We start from the raw sequence: 26758 nt of genomic DNA, 5'->3' as shown, positions 1-26758 counted from the left end.
ATTTGGTACTGGAATGTGAGTCTTAATAGTATTTCAATTTTGAATTCAAATATCTAGGTTCTCGAACTATTGTTTAACAACCTTTCTAGGATACGTAAATGTAATTTATCTCTTTATTAAATTACTTCTGAATATCTCTTCGAAACCCTGTGTAAGAAGGGAGGAGATTCTCGAAGGAAGGAAGAAATAAATAAACCAACCATTCAACACAAAATGATTGAATTGAAAAGTTGAAAATGAAGATGAAACTATGGGTGGTCCACAAAATTATACACAATTCCAAAACTTATAATGAGAAGCTTTTTGGGAGGGGGGGAGAGAAGCTAGGCTGATATGATGAATACTGTATTCTGTCTGTCTTAATTTGTTGGTGTACATTATAGGTCCTATATATTAAACGACCAGTCAAACAAGTAAAGACTAAACTAGTACTGTTACAACTTACAACAAATTCTACTAGTAATATTTGTTTGGTCAAGTACTCAGAATCCCCCATTGAAATTTATTAATCCAACTGCTCTTATTTCAAGTCATAGCTTCATAATTGAAGTGGTCCAGTATATATATAGTCTGGTTCTGTCCAAATAGTTATCCAATTTCATCTGTTACTTTCATATGTAGATTGTATCTAGTCTCTATGACTGTTAGTTCATCCCTTCCTAACTGATAAAATACTGTTTTTTTCTTTCCAAATTGCCTCCTTGATAAGACTAGTTTCTCGTCTAGTCTCTCGTCTAGTTACTCGTCTAGTCTCTAATTTATGTAAAATATTTAGATGATTTTTTTTTTTTTGAGAATATGTACAACTCTGTTACTGTTAATATATTTTTTCACTTTTTCTGTTACAAAATATTTTTGTTATTTTTCTCTCTCCTTTCTCTTTGAAACAAAAAAAGTTAATTTTAATTACTTCTTTATCTGGATTAAAAGAACAAAACTTTCAAGTTGATCTGTTACGAGAGAACAAAACCTAGAGTAGGGTGTCTTATTCACTCATTTTTCTCAAGTACTAAGTTTATTCTTTTTATAATTTTAATTTCCCACTAAAGTTGAATTTGGACCGTGCATGTTTTTTTTTTTTGTTAAAAGAGGACCATGCATGTTGTCTTATAATATTTCTTTTCTACTTTTTGATTCCTTAGCTAGCTGGTTATTTCAGCTACATGGTTCTCCCATATTATAACATCACTTGATTTATGCAACCTTAATTGCATGCTGCATGGAGCATTAAGAGCACTTAATTAATATAATTATAAGTATTTCTCTGTCCTATTTATGTCTTAAAGTTATAAACATCACCTAACACCTATAACAATCACATCATATGAGAGAGAGAGAGAGAATTGAGAAGTTTACCAATAAAAAAATAGACAACTATAAAAGTGGTAGTCTATTCTTCAATTTAGAGTATGGAAATTGTGCAGTACTTTAAGCCTTAAGAGAGAAGTCTTCTTTAGTGGATCAATCAAACACCTTAAACAAGCCCACCAGCCCTTGGAGCTAGGTCCACATGTTCCCTATCATGATTCATGACCTTCTATTACAATAACAATCATTCCAACAATTTGGTTAGGGAGATTTTGATATGGACCTCCATTTTTATATCAATATTAGGACTATACTCTCATTTTCTTTAAACTTCTGATTTATACCTCCACGTAGACGGAGAAAGTTAATTTCTTGTGATTCCCACGGCTGACATTTACTAGAAATTAACGTTTTCGTCCACGTGAGGGTATAAATCAAAAGTTTTTAAAAAATGAGGGTGTAGTCCTAATATCGATATAAAAGTGGGAGTCAATGTCAAAATCATACATAAGGGCGTTTTTGTTCTGATTCACATGTGTGATTCACACAACTGGCATTTAACTAGAAGGTAACGTTTTCCTTCTATATGGGGGTGTAAATCAAAAATTTAAAATAACGGGGCTGTAGTCCATATAAAAGTGGGGGGTCAATGTCAAAATCTCCCATTTGGTTTCTAGATTTAATTTTTTTAATTTTTCTTAAGAAGTAGGAAGTTGGATTAGATTTTCAGAGTTAGGTGGACATCCGATAATTTTGAGATATTTAATTAGGTGAATTACATTAGATATTGCAATGGGACATTATGAAAATTACCTTTTAGACATATTAGATCAACATGGGAGAATTTGCAATGAAATAGCCTATCGTGAGACCAATGGAGCAACATGGGAGAACATGTTAACGGATGAGGTGAAGAGAATTTTGATAAGGAAAATTGTAGATGAGAATTCAATACAGTTGTGCAGGTTATATGTTTTTTTTTTGGGTGTTATTGTCGTATAAACAATGATTTTTTAGGGTAATTTCTACGGTCTTTGGTTTAGGGTGTATTAGTATGTACGACGATTTCAGATAACTAGAAGCATATTCTATCCTTATATGTACCAAAACCAATTGATGCAGAAGACAAGCTTAAATAACAAGTTTTCATTATTTTGCATTATTAAAAAAGAAAAAACTCTATAAACGTTACAATTTCAAGCACATTTGAAGATACAAATTAACATGTTTTTCCTTTGATAAAAATTTAGGATGTTTATAGTATAACAGATGGTAATACATTGATACAATACACAATTATGTAGTTCACACTTTGTTTCTTCTTTCTTCCTCTTCTTTAGATTGTTCCTTAATTTGGGTGATACTTCATATCCTTCAACCCCCACAGGGAACAAATAATTAATGGCTTAGAAGATGGACCAAGTTATGTGCCATCTCCTTCCTTTTCCCAATCAAGCAAGATTTCCGCCTTTTCGTTTCTCAAAACCAACTAAGGAATATGAGAAATTGAGTAAGAAAAATAAATAAAATTAAAGTAGTTAAAAGAATAAATTGTCGTCGTGGTTTGACGCAGATGGTGGTTCTGATTCTTGGGTTTCGGTTTGAGGAGCTTGGGTCTCGTTTTGCTGCTCTTCAAGCAACCTATTTAAACGTTCGATCAATTGCCCAGCTTTTCGTTTTCCTCTGTCTGTGCCATTTTGAGCAAGATCCAGAAGTGGAGCCATCACGCCGAGCTCTTGAGCTTCTGCTAGGTGTTGTAATTGTTGTTCTCCCGACGAGAGATGTAGAAGAACTGCAGCTGCATTTTCTCTGTTCCTCGGGGACCCATTCGTAATTATATCTACCAGAACCGGAACAGCATTGCGAGAACCAATTATTGCTTTCGCTACAGAGTGATTCGCTAGTATAGCAAGTATAGCCAATGCCTCATCCACCATACAACCTTCAGGTTCTGTTAGTAATTTCAACAAAGTAGGAACTACTCCTGCCCTAACGGCTCGTCCTTTGTTCCCTGGGTAGATACAGAGATTGAAGAGTGCAGTTGCTGCATCTTTCTTCCCTCTCTGACTACCTTCACTTAGCAATTTCACAAGTTCGGTGATCGCCCCAGATGCACCGATAGTCACCTTATTATCATCCACCACTGATAAGCTGAAAAGTGTGGCAGCTGCATTTTCTCTTGCTTCCATACTTCCTTTCCTGAGTACACGGACTATACCGGGTAAAGCCCCAGAAGACACAATTATACCTTTGTTTTCCTCACAGATTGAAAGGTTAAGGAGTGCAGTAACAGCGTGTTCTTGGGTTCGTGAATCAGATTTCTGAAGAAGATCGATGAGAACAGGAATTGCACCAGCTTCTGCGATACAGACACGATTGTCTGCATTTTGCTTGGCAAGAAGTCGTAATTCACCGGCGGCTGATAGTTGGTCATTGAGGTTACCAGATCTGAGTTTACGAATTAGGTTTTCGATATTTTCACGTTCGACGGAGGAGGAGAGGTAGACAGATTTATTCCGTAGGGAGGTTCCTGCTCGTTTCGGTGGTTCCATACCATTGGCCTCACACCACTGCGTAATGAGGCTACGTAATACATAATTGGGTGTCACGAGATTGCTTGTAAGAGTCTGTTGTGTCTTAGGACACGTGCCATGCCCTGCTTCAATCCATTTCTCGATACATGCCCTTTCATAAGTCTGCAACATAGTAGAATCACGTCAAATCGAATATTAAACCCTTCGTAAAAAAATCCCAGGTTTCCGATGACGGTTTCCGTGTAGAGAAAGTTTCTCCAAAAAAACTCAAAATGAAAAGAAATTTGATGTTTTGGAGCACATAGATTTTGACAAGAGAAGAGAAAAGAATTATCAATAGCGATTGTACCTGTCCTGTGGAGACGATTACTGGATCTTTCATCAACTCCAAGGATATTGGACAACGAAAATCATTCGGTATAGCTGGAGATTTGGGGCTCCCAAGAGGAGGCACTTGTTCATTTGAAGGAGCATCTAGATCAGGATTGTCAGTCTGAACGAATTCTTTGATCTTTTTAAGTAACATACACATTTTTTCTATGTTCTCCTCAGGATCTCCATCACTCGCTAGAACCATCTCATGTAAAGCTAATGACTCATGTGTAAGGTCAGTTATGCCCATCAACTGTAACTTTTCAGCTAATCTCCTAAGTACATCAGGATCTGAATTTCCATCATTAGTCTGTTTGTAAACTGAGAACAGATCCTCATAGAGCTCAGCATCTGGTGTATCAATCCGTCCTTTAGCTCTTCTAAACTGAGAAAGCACAAGCTCAACCTGACAAACCAAGAATTCAAGAAACTTTAAGACGACTGAAAGTATAAAATTGATAATAACCCATGTAACGCCCTTGCCACCTTCTATTCTAGGTGGACCATGAATTCCTTATAGGACGTTCAACATAACACATTTATGAAGTAAAATGGCTTCCTGTGAGATCTTTGATGTCATAAGTGACTCTCTATCTGTAAACCAAACATTTTGAGATATTCTAAATTTTCCATCATACGAAGATTAAAAGTAGATATCCTCCCGCAGCAGAATAAGCTTCTATTCTTGCATTTGAAACGAAATTCAAGAGTTATAGCACTCTCGTGCTCATTTACACCAGCATTGAGAGCAAGAGACTGGAGTGGTCATTTCATTTAAGCAGGGGAAACCCCATTTGTTTCAGAGTGAAAGAGTGGGATAAATACCTGCTCCCTAACTTCATCTGATATGTCTATTTCGTCAAAGGGTATTCCACTTAAAGCTTGCTCCAACTGTGCTGTAACTTCCTGGAAATGGTTCATGATTTGCTCCCTCTCTAGGACCTGCATGAGATAAAGGACTTGACTCAATATCTATACATAGCCTATAAAAGCAAGTTACACACAATGACTTAGCCGCAAATATAATGTTTTGAACTATAACACGTAGAGCCTGGGTTTTAACTTGAAACGGAGTGTGTGTGTTCAGAACAGTGGAGCAAGTCTGCTTGATTTATGCATCTGAAGAACACATAATCCGCAAACACAAGACGAAGCGACACTGTTTCCACCTCTACAGGGCTTAAGTCATTCAATGCACTTGCTCTGCTTATCCTGGAACAGGTATCAGATTTGCTACTTCAGCACAACCATGAATGGAAGTGGTCAAATCAATTCAAACGTGTAAACTTTAACTAGTAAAAGAGGAGGATGATAAGAAAGTGGAATTGTGACTTGTCTATATAATTTGAAGGCTGAAAATAAGTAAACCATCTTTTACTGGCCATATAAAGTCGGATAAAATAGATAGTTGATGAGTTGCCCGTGTGCTGCTGATTTCAGTACTTTGCCGACCTTTTAAATCAATTAACCATGTACCTAGTATTGAATGAGACCTTTCTTAACCGAGAAAAAAAAACTTCAATTCTTCTTTTCGGTTGGAAATGGAAAATGCTCATATTGGGTTTCATTATAAATCTTGGGTCGACCATTATTTCAAGATATGATGCTTCCATAAGAACAATCGAAGCCAGTCTTATGTGGAGCTATTGATGAAGATGTTCCCAGAATCTAAACTAAAAATACACCAAATCCCATTGACTTGAACATAAAAAATTATACAAACACCTAACATAAAGCTAACAGAACCCAAATTTGCATCCGGATGTCGGTTTTATATCCAAACGTTCAGAAACTTACGACCACGCCTCTTAACCGCATTCCACATACACCAACTTTCGATGCGTACTTTAACTTATCTTGACCAAAAACAATTTTCACATTTGATAGTCAACCTAATAAAGAACAAATATTTTCACCAGACCACTTTGAGTTGGATGATGTTGAATAACACTTTCATTGAGTACCTAGATACTCTTAATTCGTAATGAGGGTTTGATAGATACAACTAAACGAATAGATTAATTTGCTGAATTTTGGCATGGGAGAGCTAAACCTAATCTGAAAAAGAATATTCTAGACCTCCTTTTCATCAATATTTTTATATTTCGAACCAATCCAAAATTAGAGGTTTGAGAGCAACACTTGGGATATTGTAAACACTAAAGTCCTAACTCAATAGATCAATAGAACAAGTAAAGTGAATTATATGACAAATAGGGTAATCAAGAATTAACTGATAAACCAGATTATTGGGGAATATCCCAACTAATTCTCATCTAAATTAGTATACTAAATTACGAAACCACAGGAGTAGGATCAAATCAAGGAAACAAAAACCTGATATTTTCATAACCTAATCCTCATTAACTATACAAAACTACACTAAGAATCCATGATTAAGCTACAAATGGATATCTTTAGTTTATAAGATGAATAAAAAAACGCACCAGATAAATTTTACTTCCTTCGCTTCCAAATTTGAGTAAATCCTTAGCTGATTCAAGAGCTTCTTTCAAAGAAACGAGTGATTTTACTGTATCTTGAGTGAATGGTTCTCTACTTTCTTTGAACTCTTCAAACATCGGAGTCAATAGCTTCAATCTCCTTGAAAGAACACAATATTGTTTCTTTATTGCACATCTAAAATCTGTTAGTGTTGATATCTCATTAACTATATCTATTAATTTCTGAGCTATTACTCCTTTATCTTCTTCCATCTCTATCAACACTTCAAATCTCTCTCTCTAGATAGATAGATATAATTTCACAAAATGAAGTTTCTCTCTCTAGAATGAATCAGCAAATTTGGAAATGGAACGGGAGGAAGTAGCGAATCGTCTTCATCTTCATAAGAGAGAGAGAAAGTGAGAAATCTTTCCAGCCATTTACGCCCAGAGACTTTCTGTTTTTATTATTATCTTTTTGGCGCGGCTGGAGTGAGAATAGCTTAACTAGGGTTTAGACTTGACTAGAGATGGTGGTGATCTTTTGATAGTTCTATCTTAACTCCTTCCCCAATATTACATTAGCATTGTGTCCTTTCTTAATCGAAATGGTTGCGGTTTTGGGGCATCCTAAATTGTCTCCGGAGGAGGACTTTGATCAATTATATTTATCCAAGAGAAAATCGTGTTTTGAGTCAAAAAATCCGTTTATTTAGTTTTTAACTTTTGATCTTCATCTCTCGTACGGTCGTACCTGACTACTACCAACTCCGACCACCACTACCAACAACAATTTTCTTTCTTTGTATCTCTTCATTTACCTCCCTCTTTCTCTTTATTCTTATCTCTCTCTTTCTCTCTATCTCCTTTTTTTTTTTTTTCCTCTCCTCTATTGTTTCTCTCTTGTCTTCCCTGTCTCTCATGTTATTGCTTATTCTTTTCTCTTACTATTCCGGCGAAGAGAAGAGTTCCCTTTCCGCCTTCAGGAACCACTTTCGTCTGAGACAAATTAATTGGGCTTCAAAGAGATTTTTCAAAGAAACTCTCGAAATCGAGAGTTTCTTGCCTAGTTAACTGTGAAACATCTCATGGTATCAAAAGATTTTCATAGCTCTTTGGGCACGAGATGTTTCGTGGTCGGTCTAAAACAGAAAACAAAGAGAATTACTCATTCGTCTTAGCAGCATGGCAGCAATCCACCAACCAAATCTTTTAAAATTCAAAACTAAATTTTGTTTGAGTTTGGTGATTTTTCAATACTTCCGTATTAGGGAAAGTGTAAAAATATAGAATTCTATAAGGAGAGAAGGAGTTCTTGAAAAATTGTTGGGTTAGGTACAAAATTACATCTATAGTAGGAGTCTATATTGTGAGTCAACTTTTTTTTTTTGTTTAAGATATTGTAAATCAATTTGAAACATCAAAAATGAGCTAGCTTAAAACAAGGATGTGATTCAAATTTTGCAATTAAGTATGACCTAATGTCTAAAAAGCGGCTCTCATCTCAAAACCCATATGGAGGGAGGGTGAACAAATAGTAATAATTGGACCTCGGGTTAACAAAAATATACTGTAATAGGGTAGGGTTAGGTTTGTTTGGTTCAAAAGAAAGTGGGTCCCATATGGAGAAGAGCGCGGCACATGGTCGACGTGTATGTACTTACCTCAATGATGAATGGTGCTTGGTGTCTTCGCCACTGTGGCACCGCTCCCTCTAATTACTCTACTTTAGTTTTCTCTTCATTTACTCTAATTTTTATTTTCTATACAAAATCTAATTAGTTCAACAAAAAAAAAAAAATACAAAATCTAATTTTCAACAAAAAAAAAAAAAAAATCTAATTTCCAACTAAACAAAAAAAGATTATCTAATTTCCAACTAAACAAAAGAATCTAATTTCTAATACTTATAACATTGCGCTGTCGTAGAATCGCGAAGGGAGACTAGTAGGATAAAAGATGTGTGTCTAACCGTTTTCAATTTATCCTTTACGCTATGGAGGTTACTAGTTTAGTATTTAATTTGATGGAGTTAATATCTAACGTTTCCGTTACAACGAAAAAGTTCTTTTTTATTTTAATACTCCTTTACGATTTTAATCTTTATTGTTTTTGCAAAAAATATAGCATCATTCCATAGTATTGCATTATTACGATAATTTCTCTGTCTTTTGTAGTCTTGAATCCATTGAGGAAGTTTTAAAAATAATTTTACTAAAAATAAAAAGAGTTAATTCCTATATGGCCCCCTACTTTGTGACCAGCTTCCTTTATGGCCCCCTTTTTTTCGTAAATTCAAATATAGCCCCCTATTTTCAAGTAAATGTCATTACTACCCTTCTTAATTCTAAATTTAAAATATTTAAAAAAAGTTATTTCCACCTCACCCCTCTCTCTTTCCAACTCACCTATCTCTCTCTCTCCAACTCACCCCTCTCTCTTTCCAACTCACCTATCTCTCTCTCTCCAACTCACCCCTCTCTCTCTCTCCAACTCACCCCTCTCTCTCTCTCCAACTCACCCCTCTCTCTCTCTCCAACTCACCTTCATCTTCTCCGATTGAAGTCGCCGGCCGGAGATTTTTCCGGCCGGCGACTTCCAAAAAAAAAAAAAAAATTTTCTCTCATCTCTCTCTCTAAAAATCCGGCGAAGGGAAACCCCCTTCGCCGGATTTTTAGAGAGAGGGATGAATTTGCAAAGGCTGGAAAAGGCAACCTACCCTCCAATCAGAGGGGTAATAATATGAATACCCATCTGATGAATCTACAAATGCTTGATAATTTTCTAGTCCATCTGCACCCAAAACAATTTTTATCTAGACTGTGAGGTTATCAGTACCAAATCTCCATTAAGATAAGTAAAATGAGATACCATTTTAGGATTTAGATGAAGGGAGGAGAGTTATGTTAACAAACCCTGTTTACCTTTAGCAAATACAGAACTGGCAGGAAGTAAACTTGTAGCTAATGCACCAATACCCACCAATATTGGCCTCCTCTTCAGAAAACCTAATAGATTAAAACCCATAAGTTAGCAACAAGAAACATCATCTCTATAAAGAGAGAGACAGAGATGGGTTCATCATACTTTGTTGTTGAGTGGTTGGGTCTGTTGAGCTGCTTGCATTTATTCTACTACCTATAGGGTGGTATCCTGTGTATTGAATAGTTGAATTCTGAAAATGTGAACAGGAAAACTAAGAAGAGAGATTATGAACACTATTGTGAGATGAAGAGAAAAATATAGAAGTAATTTTACCTGGTTATTGGTTGGAAGTAATTTTTTTCTACCATCAAAGGTCTGGCCGTGAACAGAGCAGATCGTTCTGTTCACGGTTCCGGCGAAGGGAAACCCCCTTCCCTTCGCCGGATTTTTTAGAGAGAGAGAGAGAGATGAGAGAAATTGTTTTTTTTTTTTTTTTTTTGGAAGTCGCCGGCCGGAAAAATCTCCGGCCGGCGACTTCAATCGGAGAAGATGAAGGTGAGTTGGAGAGAGAGAGTGGTGAGTTGGAGAGAGAGAGAGAGAGGTGAGTTGGAAAGAGAGGTCATGTGGAGAGAGAGAGTTGACATGGAGAGAGATGTGTGGTGGAGAGGAAATGAGGTGGAATTATAATTTTATTTTTATTTTTAATTTTGAAAAAAGATTTTAAGGAAGGGTAGTTAGGACAATTACATCAAAAAAGGGGGCCATATTTGAATTTACAAAAAAAGGGGGCCATAAAGGAAGTTGGTCACAAAGTAGGGGGCCATATAGGAATTAACTCAAATAAAAATGATTTTCTTTAGAAATGAAAGTTGGGTGGTTTAGGATTAGGGGTAAGGGGGTGGTGTGGGACCAAGGGGAAAGTGGTAGGCAGGTTCATGTGACCCCATCCTACAATATGGTTTTCCTATTCTTCTCCTCAGTAAAGGACAGCTAAGTGTGTGCCCGCCTACATCCATCCCCTCTTTCACTTTCCAAAGATCTTTCACATAATTGGTGTTTTTGATTTGGATTTTGATTCCAATGGTATTTACCAAGGTTCGATTTGTCTAAGTAGTTCAAACTTCCACATCCAAATTGTTTGGTACTTACAAAGAGTTGTGAGATAAAATCTATCAAGATTTCTTGTTCATCCTAAAATCTCTTTAACCTAGTTTTTTTTATCTTATTCTTATAAAGTACAACTCAAAAACCATATTAGTTAAACAAATTATTATTACTGTACTTCATACTATAATGACGGTCTAATATTTGTTCAACAAAAATAATGTTACTCATAAATGACAAGTAAGATTTTAAATTCTAATTATTTTTCCAATTTATCTTTTCTATTATTTGTTGTTCAATATATCTAATTTATCTTGACACTGCTAAATAAAATATGATTTAGACTCTTGGACGATGAAGAAAATGTCAATCTATCATTATACTTAGAAAAACATAATTTGATTCTTAGAATAAGGTGGAGTTGTTTTAATATTTTATATCCATTCACCTAACTAATCATACATTATAAACAATTGTAAAATTTTGAATCTCATACATGATTGGAGAATAACTTTCTACCAAATAATTAAATGAAGGGTATGAAATGGGTCAAACCAGGCTAGACAGACTCTCACTTCATTTCCAATGAAGATTTCATATTGGGAGAGATTGTTTCTTGAACAACTATCTAATTTATCATTCTTTTTACTTGTTTTAATTTGAAAGAGTGAAATAAAAATTGTATATATCAATTTATTTGCATTTATATACACAAAAAGGACTTATTAATTACTTGGAAAATAAAAGAAACTATATTTACAATAAAGACTTATTAGTTACTTCCATAGCACTACCATGAGTGCATATATCTAACTTGGTTGATGAATTAGAGCCTCAACTATGGAACCAACAATAGCCGTCGGATCTCCTAGGATAGTCGATACAATAACCTTCACCACCATTTTAAATATCCTCAGATACTTCTGATACTTTTGATATTTTGAACGTTTCTGAAGACGAACATTACTCAGTTCCATTTTGTGTTCAAATATTGTCAAACTCGTTTTTTCATTCTCATGGACAATTATTTCATTCCTAACATTCAAAAAGTGCCCATTCTTCCATTTATTCACAAGCATTTCCTTCACACAACTAACATGAAAATGATAATCCTTGCATGTAGATACATAAGACCATCCGGTTACTCCTCCTTTCCAAAGTTTCCTCTTCCCACAATATGAACACTCATAAGATAACTTCTCTTTAAGTTGTAACTTCACACCTTCTCCTATTATCTCATTTGGTAGATTATTACAACATGGGTGTAAATCTCGCCCGTGTTTTGGGCAATGATAGACGAACCCTTTTATATCTTTTCCACAAGCATCACAATAACGTTCACGATAACCTGGTGGGGATTCATAGAAGTTGAAGCTACATTGTTTGTAGAAAGGGTGAGTTGTGGAAGATGATGCGAAAATGCAGTCTTTGTGTAGATCAAAATTGCAAGGTTCACATCTATATCTTAATCCGAACCCTGTTTCTTTGCATCCATCACATGTGTAAGGGACTTCATGGCGCACCAACTCTAGGTGGTGTGGGTGACTATGATGCTTCTCCTCAGTATATTTCATTTTCCCAGAGTTGATTTTTCTTGTTTTTTTTCGTTCCTGCAAGTTAAAAACGTTTTTTCTTGCAAGTCGGTTTTAATGGGAGTTAGGCCCTATTGGAGAAGTTAAAATACAAGATAGTACCTGCAACTCAAGTAGTTGTACCAAGATGAAGATTATATTAGATAGATTGATCAAATGTTGAATACAAATTAATGAACCAGTTGTGAGTTTATATCTACATATATAGAGAGAGTTTCAGAGATCTTGTTTATGTTCAAGTCTGGTGATGGTTATTAACTACTTAGCGAGTTAACCTGTTTCTTGTTAAACCTTCTTTCCATTTGAGGAAGCTTGTTTGAAGCTTCTCCATTGAAAGAATATGAATAGTTTATGTCTTCAACTCTCTATCTCCCCTGAAATTTTTACTTAATTTTATGCCAGGAAATTGAGTTGCAATTTCCTAATCAGAAAGACTAAACAACCATCCCTTAGCATACGAGTAAACCCTAGAAGAAGTAATACATAATATGTACCCAAACGACACGTTGCTTTTCAGTTGTTTAAATGATTATGTATTTATGCGGAAACTACTTTTTTTTTTTTTTTTTTTGTTGTTGAAAACATGCGGAAACTACTTGGAAGGGAATGAGACTTAGAGCAAGTCCAATCCCAGCCTGTCTTAGGCCGAAAAAACCACTTTTTCACCTAAAATTATTGGCCTCAGCTCAGCCTCTAAAATTCAGCTCCAGCCCCAGCCTATCTTGAGGCCGAAAATTTGAATTTGGAATTTCCCAATTTACTAATAAAATTCAATTAAAAAAACATCGATTACAACTAATAATTGATTAAAAATTTAAAACTACTTAAATACGACTAAACAACACTAGAAAAATTAATTAAAAATAACTAGAAGAGGTTTTTTGGGTCTCGTGGTGCACCGTTGAACCAAGCCTCTCGCGCCGCTAAAAGCATTTGTTGAGCATGTTCGTCGAGAGACCTAATATCAATCTTCATTAAGTCCATCGCATATTGTCGGTTCGCCACCTCCGTTTGCACCCGTAGAAAATCTTGTTGCACCTTTAGGGTCTCTTGTTGAACCTGTACTGCTTCACTCAAAGTTACTGATCTTTGTTGGGAATCTTCGTCTCTTTTTTCCCAATATCCCTCACTGGGAGTTTTTGAAGCGGTAGAATGTGTGGATGGTTCGCCAACTCTTGCATTTGCTTTGGCTTGTTTACGGCCAATTGGTCTTTCTTCCGATGGATTGGTATTAGAATCTCTTTTACCGGATGTTGACTCTCCTGGCATGTCTGCCATCCACTTGTTGTGTGTCATCAAAATTTTGTAAACATGTAGGAACCTAAACCCTTTACCTTGATGATTTTTTTTATACAATTCGATAGCTCTTTGTAACTAAAATAAACAAAATATATATATAAGTATATTATATGAATGAAGTGAGAAGATAGAAAAAAGAAATTAAAAAGTTAGAAACAATTACCCGGTCATAATCGTTTTCTCCGCTTTTTGGAACTTTATTTATTATCCTCAAAGTCGATATAAAACTTTGACATTCCGAGCTTATCTCACTGAAACGAGATTTACAACTTCTAAGTGTGCGTTGAAACTTTGCACTCGCATTATATTCATCTGATATTTTTTGCCAAAATACTTTATATTTTTGGCTATTTCCGACAACCGCATCAAATGTGATTTTCAAATAACAATTAGTAAGTAAAATATCTTCATCCGGCTTATACGGTTTCCGTTTAGTTATCTTTGTCGAAGACGTCCCTCCTTGCACACAAGAATCCTCACATACTTCATAATCATCAACTCCTAATTGAGCCGACGGGTAAGTAGAATTAGGGGACAACATTTCCATATAACTTTGGTTATCGAATTCATTGATGTCTAATGGATCCATGGGTGAACAAATGAAAAGATCAAAAAAAAATTGAAAGAAAGAGAGATAGAAATGGAGAGGAAGTTGCAAGAATGAGAGAAAGAAAGTGATGAGAAGAGGGTGAGAGATGAAAATGGATCCAACCCCTATTTATAGGGGTTGGATCCATTTCTAGTCGTTGGATTTGTTCCAACGGCTAGGGGATGCCCCCCAAGTGACCGTTGGGGCCCCAACGGTCACTTGGGGCCGGTGTTCAGTCGCCCCTAATGTTAGGGGCGACTGAACACCGAGCCCCAGCCTCCGCTCCAAGCGGCTGGGCTTGGAGCGGGGGGCTGAGGCCATAAATTTGAATTTATGGCCTCAACCCGGCTGGGGTTGGACATGCTCTTATAGGTGTACACCCATTATCACAATCATCAGAAACTGCCATTGAAGAATATCAAGTCATAGTTTTCGGGGAGATTTGCTGTTTGGACCCCCTTTCTTATAATTGACTTGTCGTTTGGACTCCCTTTTTCCAGTGTTGCACTTTGGACTCCCTTTTTCGAAAAAAATGTTAAATATAACTGCTCCAAAACACACGGGACTATTTTACCCTTCTCTCTCTCTAGAATTAACAATAGTACTCATGGCATCATTTTTGAGTTACTTTGTTACTGTTCTTAGTCTTTACAACTTTATCATCTTCAAATCCATGGATGGTTTTGTTAATGAATTAGGAGGAAGAGGAACAAAAGTTGGAGGAAGAATGGAAATCATCACTGAATCCAACAATGGTCGTCCACCAATCGTATCATATCCGATATGTTCTTGTGTTCGTCGTTGACGTCGGTTATTCATTCGGATCTCGTCTTCCTCACGAATTAATATATATATATATATATATATATGTGGATCATACACCATTTCTATCTATAACTCAATCTGGACTCATCTTCCTCACAGACTAACCGTAGGTGATAACGATGATGATGTTATTACTTTATCGTATCTTCCATCCAAAAACAAAATTTTCCATACCCAACTCTCATAATATGGTTAAATCTGCAAATTCATACCCAGGGATATGAAGTCAGTGATAAATTTTTCATATGGGGATTAAGAAATCCAACTAGGTTTGATGTAAATGATGAATTTAAATCAGAGTGGTTACCAGAAAGATTTGAAAATGGAATTTGCAGAGAATATGAAAGAGGGTTATTAGTAAGAATTGGACTCCACAAATTAAAATTCAAACTCATGAATTAATAGGTGGTTTATTAAGTCAACAAGTAAACTATTGATTATAAAAACCAGTCTTCTTCCATGAATTCATGAGTTATTTTCAGGTTTTGTTGATCCATTAGAAGTTTGAACTAGTTTACTTTCATTACTTCAACTAGGGTTAGGAAGATATTACGGGATTTTGGGTGGTAACCCTTTGATTTTAGGAATTCATGTTTCTTCATCCTGATTTTTCATGGGTTGCAAATTTATCTTGATTTTGCTCAAATGGAGGAAGAACATGGGTTAAATAGAAGAAGAAGATGAATCCAAACTACTTTTGTTAAATAAATTAGGGGGTCCAAACTGCAATATTGACTATGTAAGGGTAAAGTAGGAATTTTTTTAAGTATAACTTTAGAAACGGAATATTCTCGAATGATTCCGTCAAAAGGGAGTCCAAAATGCAACACTGGAAAAAGGGAGTCCAAACAGCAAGTCAATTATAAGAAAGGGGGTCCAAACAGTAAATCTCCCTTTTCGGGATACACATTGTCTAACAAAAAGAAAACCATCAAAGGGGCTGAACATTCAAAATTGCAACACTAGTTCTAGAAAACTGGGGAGCTTAAAATAATCAGATCTTCAGCAAGTATCTCATCATTTCTTCTTCTCTGAAACACCAGCAGACCTGGACAAAGAAGCAACAATGGCGGAAAAGTTATAAACTATCACTCCAACCACAATGGGCACTATTACTGAAGCTTTAGAAACATCTTAATATATCAGAATTAACTTCTCCATTTTACATACTATTGGATTAGCTAAATATGTTGTGATATAGTGAAGTATTCTTTTTTTTTTTATCATTATGAGTCGAGAGCATACAATAGAGTGAAAATAGCTCAAGAATAAATAAACTTGAGTTATACAAGAAAATTACTTTCCTTAGCTAGATGGACTACGATTCCGTATTCGAAACGCAAGTTGGACTATAAACAGTAATCAGAAACCCAACACAAAAGAACATTCGGGACTCTCTTGTTTATTTGATGTTTCACCACAAAATTGAAGGGTTACCAACATGAGAGGAAATTTGACATCTTAGCTACCCACAATATTTGATTTTGTGGATTCTTCTTTAAGTTAATGCATTGATTGAACACAAGATAACAATGAAGGGAACTATGAACAAAGATTATGTTACACAATATCCTAGATTAAGGCATCTCGTAATACACCACTCCAAGGACTGACTTGTTCACACTAAGACTGCAGCTTGATTAGGTGATGGAAAATTAACGTAGTAAAATGACAAAACCAATAAAATGTGTGCAAATGAACTCACCTGTTATTTTTAATTGTTGGCCAACATATTAAGATCGGTATTTTTGTTTTATTAAACACTCCAGATATTATGATATTAAAGTAGAAAACTATGTTATGTTTTTACATAGTAGATTTCAATTTCCTTAAAAACAAATAGTTCATGCCTTTTACAGTTTTACGCATCGAAAAGTACGCCTCGAGGCGCTGCCTCGCCTTGACGCCTTGTGAAAGTAAAGGCCTTGAGCCGAAAAAACGTTTTCTAGAGCATTGTGTGTGGGTGTATATGTATTATTACTTACTTAGTAACTACGGGTCTAACATGTTCCTTAACATATTTCATAACTAATACCGCATTGGAAGAGAATAACGGAAGCAAATGCTAACCTCATCTTGCGGAGAACGTTGGACATTTCCTCTCTCTTCTTCTTGGCTCTCTTGTGGGTGCCCAACTTTCTCTTGGCCACCTTAAGAGCACGTTTGTCCTTCCCTACCTTCAAAAGCTCAGTGATCCTTTTCTCGTAGGGAGCAAATCCTGCAACTTCACGAATAAGACCCCTCACAAAGAGAACCCTCTTGCTAGTTTTCTGAAACAAAACTTACAAAGTTAGCAACCAAAACATATATGGCTTCACATTTCGATGCCGAATTCCAAATCAAATAAGAAGAAGGATAGTTACCCCTTTTCGGGCAGAAGGACGAGGAGCTAGTTCTCGTTTAGTGACAATATGACCTTTGTTTAATCCAACAAAAAGCCCAGATTTGGGTTGTTGAGGAGCCATTATTACTTACCTGCTCAAAATAATTATACAATATAATCAAACCCATTTTCTACTTATCTTTCATTCATATAACCTAATTTATAGATGTTGGCCTAAAAAAATATTTAACAATGACAGTGTATAATCATCAAATGTTACCTATTCATAAATAAAATAAAACCCTAGAAAAACGAAAAGTAACTAGATTGATTTAGGGTTTGACATGTACAAGTATAGGATCAGAACAGAAAGTAACAGTTTTGTGAATTAAATTGAAATCAAGAACAAGAAACAGTACCTATTCGATCTGAGATTTCCACCGGCAAAACCAAACTGCGAAACTCGCACTGATACTCTTCTTCAATCGCTTTAATAGTGAGAACCTCTGGTTGGTAAATCGATACCCTAGCTTTGGTGGGCTTGACTTATGGGCTTATTAAATTCTAGGGCTCGTTACCACAACGGGCTTCGGTTTATAACTGTCCAAGCCTAACCCAATTGACAAAACTATCTCTTAAAACCCTAGATATACTAGAGAAGAATTTTTGGAAATTATATAGGCACTCTTTTTTTGGGCTATACATGGGAAGCAAGCATTGATTGGTGAATGGCATTACACTTTAGAGAGTACCTATAGTGACTCTTGATTCTTAACCCCCAATTACTAAAGGAAGCTTATGTTCAATTGGAATGCACAGATCCCTACTCCATAAATTTGACAACTCTATAATCTCTTCATATATAATGTTGTAAAAACTCAAAAGATTTACCATCTTTCTTTGAGTGAAATGTTACTTGAACCAAGGAAAAACTAAAAACTCTCAACAAAAAAAATAACTAAAAATAGTACATATGTTGTACTATTTAACGTTTGTTTAATTTGACACATAAACATAAACATGTATCATATTCACGTACCTACGAGATGCTCTCTATCGATACAAATACCTCATTATTAGAACTGCGTTATTATATAGAGTTGCATCAATCTCGATGTTTTGTACGTACCATCCAAACTTCATTAAACTATTAAACGAATTAAGCTGAAGATTCCAATAATTGTACCATTTGATTTAAACAAATGTAAGTTAACGTTGATTTTAGTCTTGGATGTGTTTCTAATAAAATTGTTGTACTTTTTTTTTTTGTTGAAAGCTAAACTTGTTCTACTTGAGATGTTCATTTTCAACTTATCTAATGTTCATGTTTAATCAATTCGAATTTATTTTAGTTTTCAAGTTCACCTTATCAAAACTTGTAAGGGCGTTTTGTTTTAGAATAATCCAAATACACTTTAAATGGGTATCATAAATAAATTGATGACAAATTAAAGTTTATTCAATGTAGTTTTACTGTATCTTAGTTTTTCTTCTTTTGGCAAGAAGTTGAATATTATTTCTTTCGAGAAGTCTTTGAGGATAACCTAGGAGTCGATACTATACTTTGGAATTTTTATATCTTCGGACATGTTAAATTCCTGTGTCATCCTACCTGGAAGTTGTTATTCATTTTTGTGTTTTTGAGACAAGTATAGATTGATTCGTTCGAATGGTACATGGAGTTGTATTGGTTTATCGAGATCTCATGCTCGAGTCTAGATGGGTTACAGTAGACTCTAACAGTGGGATCTCATGTTCGACTCTACACACTTGTTTGTTAGATTTTATTGCTGCTCTTCATCTTTTCACGGATGGTGAGACAATTGTTACCTATGAGATGATTTGTTTGGCGGGTTATGATACAACCATAAAATGTTACAATTATGAGTATAAGGTAAGCTTGTATTTTTCAATTTTTAACTCTATTCTTATAACTTTGTTTTTTCTTTTGTAAAAATCTGAACTATAAATAATACAATGTTTACAATTTTTATACCAACTCTTCATACATTATTAAAAAAAACTAAATATCAAAAGAAAAACAAATATTAATATCCTACCTAATGCCTTATGTGTCCATTAACAATTATTAATACTCTTACCAATCAAAGTATCAAACATTAGTTAATTACAAAACAATATTATACTGAAATACAATCTAGGATCATATACACTGAACTATATTTCTAATTTGTTTCAGAATTACTAGCAGAAGAACAAAATGTGTAAGTTTTTTTTTTCTTTTTCTTTTTATGGTAATAAATACTCCATAAACAAAGAAAGAAACTTGTAAGTCAAAAACCACAAGTAAAGAACAAGTTACCTAGTTTTTACGGTGGGTAAATCAATTACCTATTATTATCGTTACAGACTTACAGTTGCCATCAAACTATCAATGACACAAGAATAATAATTTAACGGCCGTTATCTACTGATTCAGTAATATAACATATCCAGATCCGAATCTGGACACAAATCTAACGATCAAGTAGTTAGATTAGATACAGTTTCTGTACGGCCGAGATGTACAGTATCAGTCAAGAAATGATTTAAATAAAATCTAAAAAGCTCTCCTTCCTAAAAATATGGTCCCCTTAAATATCCGACTGCTGCCCGAAATCTTACGGTCAGGTACCTCCGTACATATGGGCAGCTCCAATCTCCAACCTCTTTCTCACTCTACTCTCTCTCTCTCTCTCTCTCTCTCTCTCTCTACCCCTGCGCGCTCATACTTAATTAGTGTTGTCTCCTTTCTTCATCATCAACCATAATCGACGCCGTCCTCTCTCTCTCTCTCTCTCTCTGTGGAAGGTGGCGTACGATAAGGTTGGGGGAAAACCCAAATCCCAAAGAGTGTGAAGAACTCTGAATTGGGAGTACCACCAGTTGAGTTTTTGGGGAAGAAGAAGAAGATGGGTCAAGCACTGAGTTGTAGAGCGAGTCTTGAACATGTTCTGTTCAGAGCGATCCAAGTGGGTGATACTGAAACGGTTAAGCTTCTTTTAGACAAAGATCCAACTCTATTAGATCAAACCACTGTTTATGACAGGCTTTCTCCACTTCATATTGCAGCTGCTAATGGTCGAATCGAGGTGGGTTTATGAGTTTATCTTCATCTTTTACTTTCTTTTGATCATTTTTTAGTTGAATTTATGGGTTTTGATCGATGGGTTTCTCTGATTTTGCTTCTAATTGTGTTTTTCTCCTGTGGGTATGGGTAGATTCTTTCCATGATATTGAGTCAAACTATTAATCCAGATATTGTGAATCGTCATAAACAGGTATAAAATTCCATCTGATTTTTCATTTTAAACATCATAGAGAAAGAAGGATTCCAAATCTTAGATCAATAATTTGATTTTTTTTTTCTTGTTATTGGTTTAGAGTCCACTTATGTTAGCAGCAATGCATGGGAAGATCTCTTGTGTCGAAAAACTGCTTGAAGCTGGAGCAAATGTACACATAAGAACTTCATCCATCCATTTTTTACTAGATTCTGGAGTAATAACTATATTAATTTGGGTTTCCTTTTTTTTTTATAATTTCTTAGGTTTTGATGTTTGATTCTGTTAATGGGAGGACTTGCTTGCACTATGCTGCTTATTACGGACATTCAGATTGCTTACAAGCTATTCTTTCGGCTGCTCAATCTTCCCTTGTTTCAAATTCGTGGTGGGTATTGAATTTCTTGATCAAATTGTTTCATGAATTTCGCATCTGGGTTATTGAGGATTTAAAATTGTATACTGATCATGGTTAAGTTATTATGTGTTCGATAAAATTACAGGGGGTTCACACGATTTGTGAACGTTAGAGACGATAATGGAGCAACCCCTTTGCACTTGGCAGCCCGGCAAAGACAGTCGGATTGTGTTCATATTTTGTTAAACAACGGTGCTCTTGTTTGTGCTTCCACGGGAGGTCACGGGTACTCCTATATTCGATCTTCTTTTACATCTATCTATTAAAACCTGCATGTTGTTTTGTTCAATTACAAATTACAAATTCCAATTCGATCTAGTAACAAAATTCTATTTCATAATTGCAGTCGTCTAGGGAGCACTCCTCTTCATTTAGCAGCTAGAGGAGGTTCCTTAGATTGTATTCGAGAACTTCTTGCTTGGGGAGCAGATCGACTTCAAAGAGATACAACTGGGTAAATCTTGATTACTCCAAACAAATTCATTTTGCTCCTAATGTTGGTTTTCCTTGATGTCTTAACTGAAATCCTTTGTAGTGTCCGGAGAAGCTTCATCGCTTTTGAGTATTATAACTAGAGCTTAGTGCAACAAATACCCACTTTTAATTTATATTTCTAGTTAGTCTTTGTTAGATTACAAAAAACCCAATCAAGATTTCTATACTAGGCAAGCTTAAATTGGTGGGAATATGTTGTTTTTCGTACTTTATTCTTTGGTAGCTTAACAAGGCGAAATCGTCGGTGTTAAATTTACAGGAGAATCCCATATGCAGTAGCATTGAGGTATAAGCATGGAGGATGTGCAGCTCTGCTGAATCCTTCATCAGCAGAGCCTCTTGTTTGGCCATCTCCATTGAAGTTCATCAGTGAGCTCAACCCAGAAGCAAAGGTTCTGCTAGAAAGAGCGCTCATGGAGGCTAACAAGGAAAGAGAGAAGAACATTTTAAAGGGTACTTCATATTCACTTCCTTCTCCTTCGGCTTCCGATGGTGGGATCGACGACAGTATCTCCGAGGTGAATCTCATCTCTTCTCTCTCTCTCTCTCTCTCTCTACACACACACGCGCGCACACACACACACACACACACACACACACACACACACACACATATATATATACACACATATATATGTATATTTGTAACTACCCTGTTTCTCTGTAATGCTAAAATAACCACCTTGAGCAGGTTAGCGACAACGAGCTATGCTGCATTTGCTTTGATCAAGTCTGCACAATTGAGGTTCAAGACTGTGGACATCAAATGTGTGCACATTGCACACTGGCTTTGTGTTGTCACAACAAGCCAAACCCTACTACTTCAATCACTCCTATTCCCATCTGCCCTTTCTGCAGAAGTAACATAGCCAGGCTTGTAGTTGCGAAGAGCAAGAACGAGTCTGATATTGATAGAGATATCAACTCGCCGAAGCTAAGGAAGCCAAGAAAATCACAGAACTTGAGTGAGGGAAGTAGTAGTTTCAAGGGTATATCAGCCATGGGCTCATTTGGGAGATTGGGCGGCCGGAGTTCAGGAAGAATTGCAGCTGAAAATGAGTGGGTCGATGATAATAAGCCTTAAGAAGATCAAATGGCACTACGTCAATTACATATTCACGGATTGGGAATTGGGTTTCATGTATAGAAGAAACTCTATTTGTTTGAGTATTTGAAAGTTGGAGCAAAGAAGAGGAGATTCCGAGCATGTTAAAAATAAGGTTTGAACCCTATGGTCGATGGAGATTTACACGTCGGAACTGTGTGTATCAAGTGCGTCACTAGACTTTGGTTTAAACGAAGGAGGCTTATGCCGTATTTGGGTACTAGTTTGTAGTTTGTTTGGTGATTCTCTGAAATACGTCGAAAATCACAAGTACGAGTTTAGTTGAATGGTTGGGAATGTAATAATGTTGTTGATTTTACGTTAGATTGAATCAGAAGTAAATCGATTGATGGTTTTGGAAGGTTTATGGGGGAAAGTATGATGTTTTGTTTTCTGAAGCATTTTAGAATTCACAAATGAAATTGAAAAGAAGAGTTAGGTGCTGTTTGTTTTTTCTTCTTTTCAGATCAGAAATCTGAACTGAAATTTCAGATTTCAGATGTTTGTTTTTTAATTTAAGAAAATCTGAAAATTGGCTGAATTAAATTGTGGTCTGAATAGGCTGAAAAGAAGTCCATATATTTCAGACTTCAAAACAAGTCTGAAAAAGAGATCAAAATGCTGAAATAGGTCAAATGACCATTATACCCCCACTGATTTACAACAATCTTCTAATCCGAATGAAATGACCATTATACCCCCACTGATTTACAACAATCTTCTAATCCGAATGAGTCAGACCAACACCACTTAAGTTAGACCACCACCACCACCACTTAAGTTAGACCACCACCACCACCACTTAAGTTAGACCACCAAGTTAGACCACCACCACCACCACCACCACTTAAGTTAGACCACCACCACCACCACCACCACCAAATGAGTTAGACCACCACCACCACCTAACACCACCACCAAATGAGTCAGACCACCATCAACAACTAAGTTACACCAACACCACCACCAACTAAGTCAGACCAACACCACCACCACCAAGTTAGACCAACACCACCACCACCATGTAAGCCACACCATCACCAACTAAGTCAGACCAACACCACCACCACCACCACCATGTAAGCCGCCACCATTCCACCACTACCATTTCAACACAATACCAAAGCACATCACCAACACATCACGGGCACCACCACACATCATAACCACCAAGACAACACACACCACAACCACCACAGGGAGAAGGAAATCCGGCGAGGGAGAGAGAGATAGATTTCGCGAGGGAGTGAGAGAGATGGATTTTGCGAGGGAGTGAGAGATCTGGCGAGGGAAAGAGAGACAGATCTGGCGAGGGAAAGAGGGACAGATCTGGCAAGGGAGTGAGGAGAGAGAGAGATCCGACGAGGGAGATCTAGGGTTTTCTCCAGACCTTCATTAGAGAGAGAGAGGGAGGCTGGAGGTAAGAAACTTAATTTAAGGTTTTCTAGGTTTACCTAGGGTTTTATTTAAGTTGGGACTTGATGATATTATTCCTAATAACCAGGGGTATAAAGGTCAATATTTTAATTCAGACATAATATTTCAGATTGAAAAAACAAACATGCTAACTTGTTGATTATTCAGCTAATTCAGATTCAGCAATTTCGGTTCAACCATTTCAGATTCAGCCAATTCAGATTCAGACGATAAAAAAAAACAAACAACACCTTAATGAAAAGAAAAGTATGTCCCTTTATGCCTGCCACTATCTGAAATCTGACTATTAATTTCATATTTTGAACTTTGAAGGCTTACAACCTAATAAAGTTTCTCATTCAAATCACTTTTCGACCAAAAAGAAATTTTGGTTCATATTTCTTTCTGCATCTCGTAAGACGTCTATACAAAAGATAACGACGAAGTTTGACTCCATCTCTTTTTCGCCTACTCTTGAGTTCTTAAACCTATACAATGAAAATTACGATCTTCTCAAAGTTAATAGCTTATAATAAAGAGGACAAGAAAAAAAAAAAGATCTGTTATTGGGAGTTTATTGAGATTAGATAGGTTGGGGATGAGAGACCCAACCATGACAAAACCATAGGGCAACTTCCTTCCATGTGGTTGATTTCCAACTAGATTAAAACAGTTCAAGGGTCCCTCCCCTCAGCCTCAGCCCTCACAAAGGAAAAGTTTTACTACCCGCGGACGAGGGTGACAGAAGTCTGGCCAGAATACGACTTATTGGCCAATATATTTATCTCTTGATGGTTTGGACAAAATCTTGATCGTTCACTTCGTATTCTTACCTGAAATTTGGATAATTTTTTAGGTGAATAACTGAGCCTTGCTCATCAATAATGGCAGCTTAACTAGTAGTAGCTAAGTGGACCCATATTGTAGTTGAGCTTCTCTTTGTTTGTATGTCATAGTCTTACTTTTTTTTTTGTTGATGTCATCCAAATTTGTTGATCCATGTTGGCAGATGGCAATTACATAAGAGAAGTATATATATGATATGTTAGTTTGTGTCTCTCTGATATTTGTGTGTGTGTGTGGGTGGAAGGTACACATCACCTTTGCTGAGTCATTTTAAAAAGAACTTGAATTTCACAAGCTACAAACAATGACCTCATTATTCTTTTTGCACAAGTGACAACTTAAAAAGTAGTAAATATCTTGGGTTATGAGATGTGGTAGGCTAATGGAATTTTCAAACTTTTTTTTAGAAGAATAGTACAGTATTTATTTATTTTGGTTGCCTCTCTAGCTTATTCTCTTTAGTTGAAAACAATATGAATCTATTGTTTAATTCCAGTAAAGGATAGGCCGAATAAGAAAACTTCACATTAAAGAAGAATGATACTCTAACTAAGAATATAGCGTTTAGAGTTCAACAAAAAAGAAAAAGAATATAACGTTTAGGTAAACATCACTCGCGATGCCAATGGACTTTGAGTTTGATGACAACAAAATTAACATGGTAACAGAGCTAGACCTACACGCAACAAGTTTAAAAGTCATACATGCTACACGTCACACTAAAAAAAGAAAAAAAAAATTAGTGTTAAACTCGAAGAACGTCATACGTGAAGCAATTACTGAAGTGATTTTCATTTACCTGACCAATAACTTTGGGTACAGAAAACCCACTGCAGATAAATTCTGATTTTCCGCTAGTTCGGCACCAACCCTTGGTTATGTTTAGTAGACTGCAATTACTGAGGTGATAAATGACCTCTGCCTACTTGACCGCCTAGTACACTGGCCGCCCTACGTGGCTAATGGGAAAGGGGTAAAAGTGACATTTTACGGACGATGAGCTTGGGTGGTGCATGTATCATCAAATTCAAGCCAGAGAACATTCTAATTATCACTAAAACCAGTCAAATGCAAGTTGTTAGACATGTTTAAAGGTGGTTTTAATTACTTTAATTTTTAGAATGATGGGATTAGGGACCCAAAAAGGCTTGTCAATCAATTTGACAGTAAACCTAATTATAAAAAAAAAATTCACTCTTATCCAACTAAAAATTGAGGTTAAATCACATAATTGTGTCTATTTGATAATAATCCAGAGTTTAAAACATCACAATTGAAATTTCATGGTAAAGTTTAAACATGTCATGAAATGAGAAAAATGGAGAAGTTTCCACCTTCTAAAACCCATAAATTTTCACTTCCTCTCTATTGCTAGCCTGTCCACACATACAAGCAATAATACTGGCACTCCACACCCACTGCCATAATCATCTAAGATTCTCTTGTTTCTCCTTCCAAGATCTAAGAACTGCATGATGGACTTGACGACTGAGGAGGCGCAACAAGCCCGTTAACAAACACCGAGTTAGCTCCACCAGTAATAGACTGGGCTTTAACGTATTCATATGGTCCATGTATCATTGGGCTTTGATTCCTGGCAGAGTTATTAGCCACTTTCATTTCCACTTCAAGAAAATGGGCAAGTGATGGGGGACTAGTTCCATTGTTTAGTATGGGTAGTAGATTTTGAACCTATTCTCAGGTTTTATTGTTGCACCTATTCTCACTGGTTTTACGGTTACGGTAAGATGGAACAAACTACGTACAAAATCGATAACAAGACTGTACAGTACCTAATATTCCGGGCTAGGCTTTGCAAGCATGAAAGTTGAACCAAGCATCAAGTCTTATGGGCAGCAGTCTAGGACCTAGAAAATTA

General features: G+C 36.1%; 3 protein-coding genes and 1 long non-coding RNA gene across 6 annotated transcripts; 1 reads left to right on the top strand and 3 right to left on the bottom strand.

The window, feature by feature from the left end:
• Positions 1-2439: 2439 nt before the first annotated feature.
• LOC147546190 (U-box domain-containing protein 13-like) lies at positions 2440-8139 on the bottom strand. 2 transcript variants are annotated; one of them, XM_086636620.1, is made up of 5 exons: positions 6662-7807; positions 5278-5426; positions 5040-5156; positions 4192-4620; positions 2440-4004 (listed from the first exon to the last, which is right to left on the bottom strand). In XM_086636620.1, exons 3-5 carry the CDS (start codon positions 5133-5135, stop codon positions 2847-2849), a joined length of 1683 nt encoding a protein of 560 aa, XP_086492746.1. In that variant the 5' UTR covers positions 5136-5156; positions 5278-5426; positions 6662-7807; the 3' UTR covers positions 2440-2846. The 2 variants fall into 2 exon arrangements, with proteins under 2 accessions (XP_086492746.1, XP_086492745.1); XM_086636619.1 differs by lacking the exon at positions 5278-5426 and having other exon boundaries at positions 6662-8139.
• Positions 8140-9375: 1236 nt separating this feature from the next.
• LOC147546189 (uncharacterized) lies at positions 9376-9937 on the bottom strand. The gene is made up of 4 exons (XR_015224279.1): positions 9917-9937; positions 9746-9833; positions 9583-9666; positions 9376-9451 (listed from the first exon to the last, which is right to left on the bottom strand). It is a non-coding gene; the product is annotated as an uncharacterized LOC147546189 (long non-coding RNA).
• Positions 9938-14550: 4613 nt separating this feature from the next.
• On the bottom strand, positions 14551-17846 carry LOC147546188 (large ribosomal subunit protein eL36y-like). Of its 2 annotated transcripts, XR_015223776.1 has the most exons (5): positions 17735-17846; positions 17356-17467; positions 17063-17262; positions 15899-16040; positions 14551-14612 (listed from the first exon to the last, which is right to left on the bottom strand). XR_015223776.1 is itself a non-coding variant. In XM_086636618.1 (4 exons), the coding sequence occupies exons 2-4, from the start codon at positions 17455-17457 to the stop codon at positions 16010-16012; spliced, it is 333 nt and encodes a 110-aa protein (XP_086492744.1). In that variant the 5' UTR covers positions 17458-17467; positions 17735-17835; the 3' UTR covers positions 15831-16009. The 2 variants fall into 2 exon arrangements, 1 of the variants encoding a protein (XP_086492744.1); XM_086636618.1 differs by lacking the exon at positions 14551-14612 and having other exon boundaries at positions 15831-16040; positions 17735-17835.
• Positions 17847-19624: 1778 nt separating this feature from the next.
• LOC147546187 (putative E3 ubiquitin-protein ligase XBAT31) lies at positions 19625-22978 on the top strand. Its single transcript, XM_086636617.1, has 8 exons — positions 19625-20407; positions 20537-20596; positions 20700-20771; positions 20866-20987; positions 21103-21243; positions 21364-21471; positions 21772-22030; positions 22204-22978. The coding sequence occupies exons 1-8, from the start codon at positions 20228-20230 to the stop codon at positions 22594-22596; spliced, it is 1335 nt and encodes a 444-aa protein (XP_086492743.1). The 5' UTR covers positions 19625-20227; the 3' UTR covers positions 22597-22978.
• Positions 22979-26758: the final 3780 nt, after the last annotated feature.

The sequence above is a fragment of the Eschscholzia californica genome, unplaced genomic scaffold (assembly GCF_041429995.1).
Source record: "Eschscholzia californica isolate CP2 unplaced genomic scaffold, dmEscCali1.0.p SCAF_4, whole genome shotgun sequence".
In the NCBI taxonomy this organism is placed as follows: domain Eukaryota; kingdom Viridiplantae; phylum Streptophyta; class Magnoliopsida; order Ranunculales; family Papaveraceae; genus Eschscholzia; species Eschscholzia californica.
The sequence above is the reverse complement of the archived record's forward strand: the minus strand, read 5'-3'. Positions and strand labels throughout refer to the sequence as shown.

Coding starts and splice junctions, on each gene's coding strand:
- LOC147546190 (XM_086636619.1), bottom strand. CDS start 6,931: ATGGAAGAAGATAAAGGAGTAATAGCTCAGAAATTAATAGATATAGTT. Junction 5,157..6,661: donor AAGGAAGTAAAATTTATCTG/GTGCGTTTTTTT, acceptor TATCTCATGCAG/GTCCTAGAGAGGGAGCAAAT. Junction 4,005..4,191: donor TAATCGTCTCCACAGGACAG/GTACAATCGCTA, acceptor ACTATGTTGCAG/ACTTATGAAAGGGCATGTAT.
- LOC147546188 (XM_086636618.1), bottom strand. CDS start 17,457: ATGGCTCCTCAACAACCCAAATCTGGGCTTTTTGTTGGATTAAACAAA. Junction 17,263..17,355: donor GTCCTTCTGCCCGAAAAGGG/GTAACTATCCTT, acceptor GTTTTGTTTCAG/AAAACTAGCAAGAGGGTTCT. Junction 16,041..17,062: donor AACGTTCTCCGCAAGATGAG/GTTAGCATTTGC, acceptor TTCTTTGTCCAG/GTCTGCTGGTGTTTCAGAGA.
- LOC147546187 (XM_086636617.1), top strand. CDS start 20,228: ATGGGTCAAGCACTGAGTTGTAGAGCGAGTCTTGAACATGTTCTGTTC. Junction 20,597..20,699: donor TTGTGAATCGTCATAAACAG/GTATAAAATTCC, acceptor TTATTGGTTTAG/AGTCCACTTATGTTAGCAGC. Junction 21,244..21,363: donor GCTTCCACGGGAGGTCACGG/GTACTCCTATAT, acceptor TCATAATTGCAG/TCGTCTAGGGAGCACTCCTC.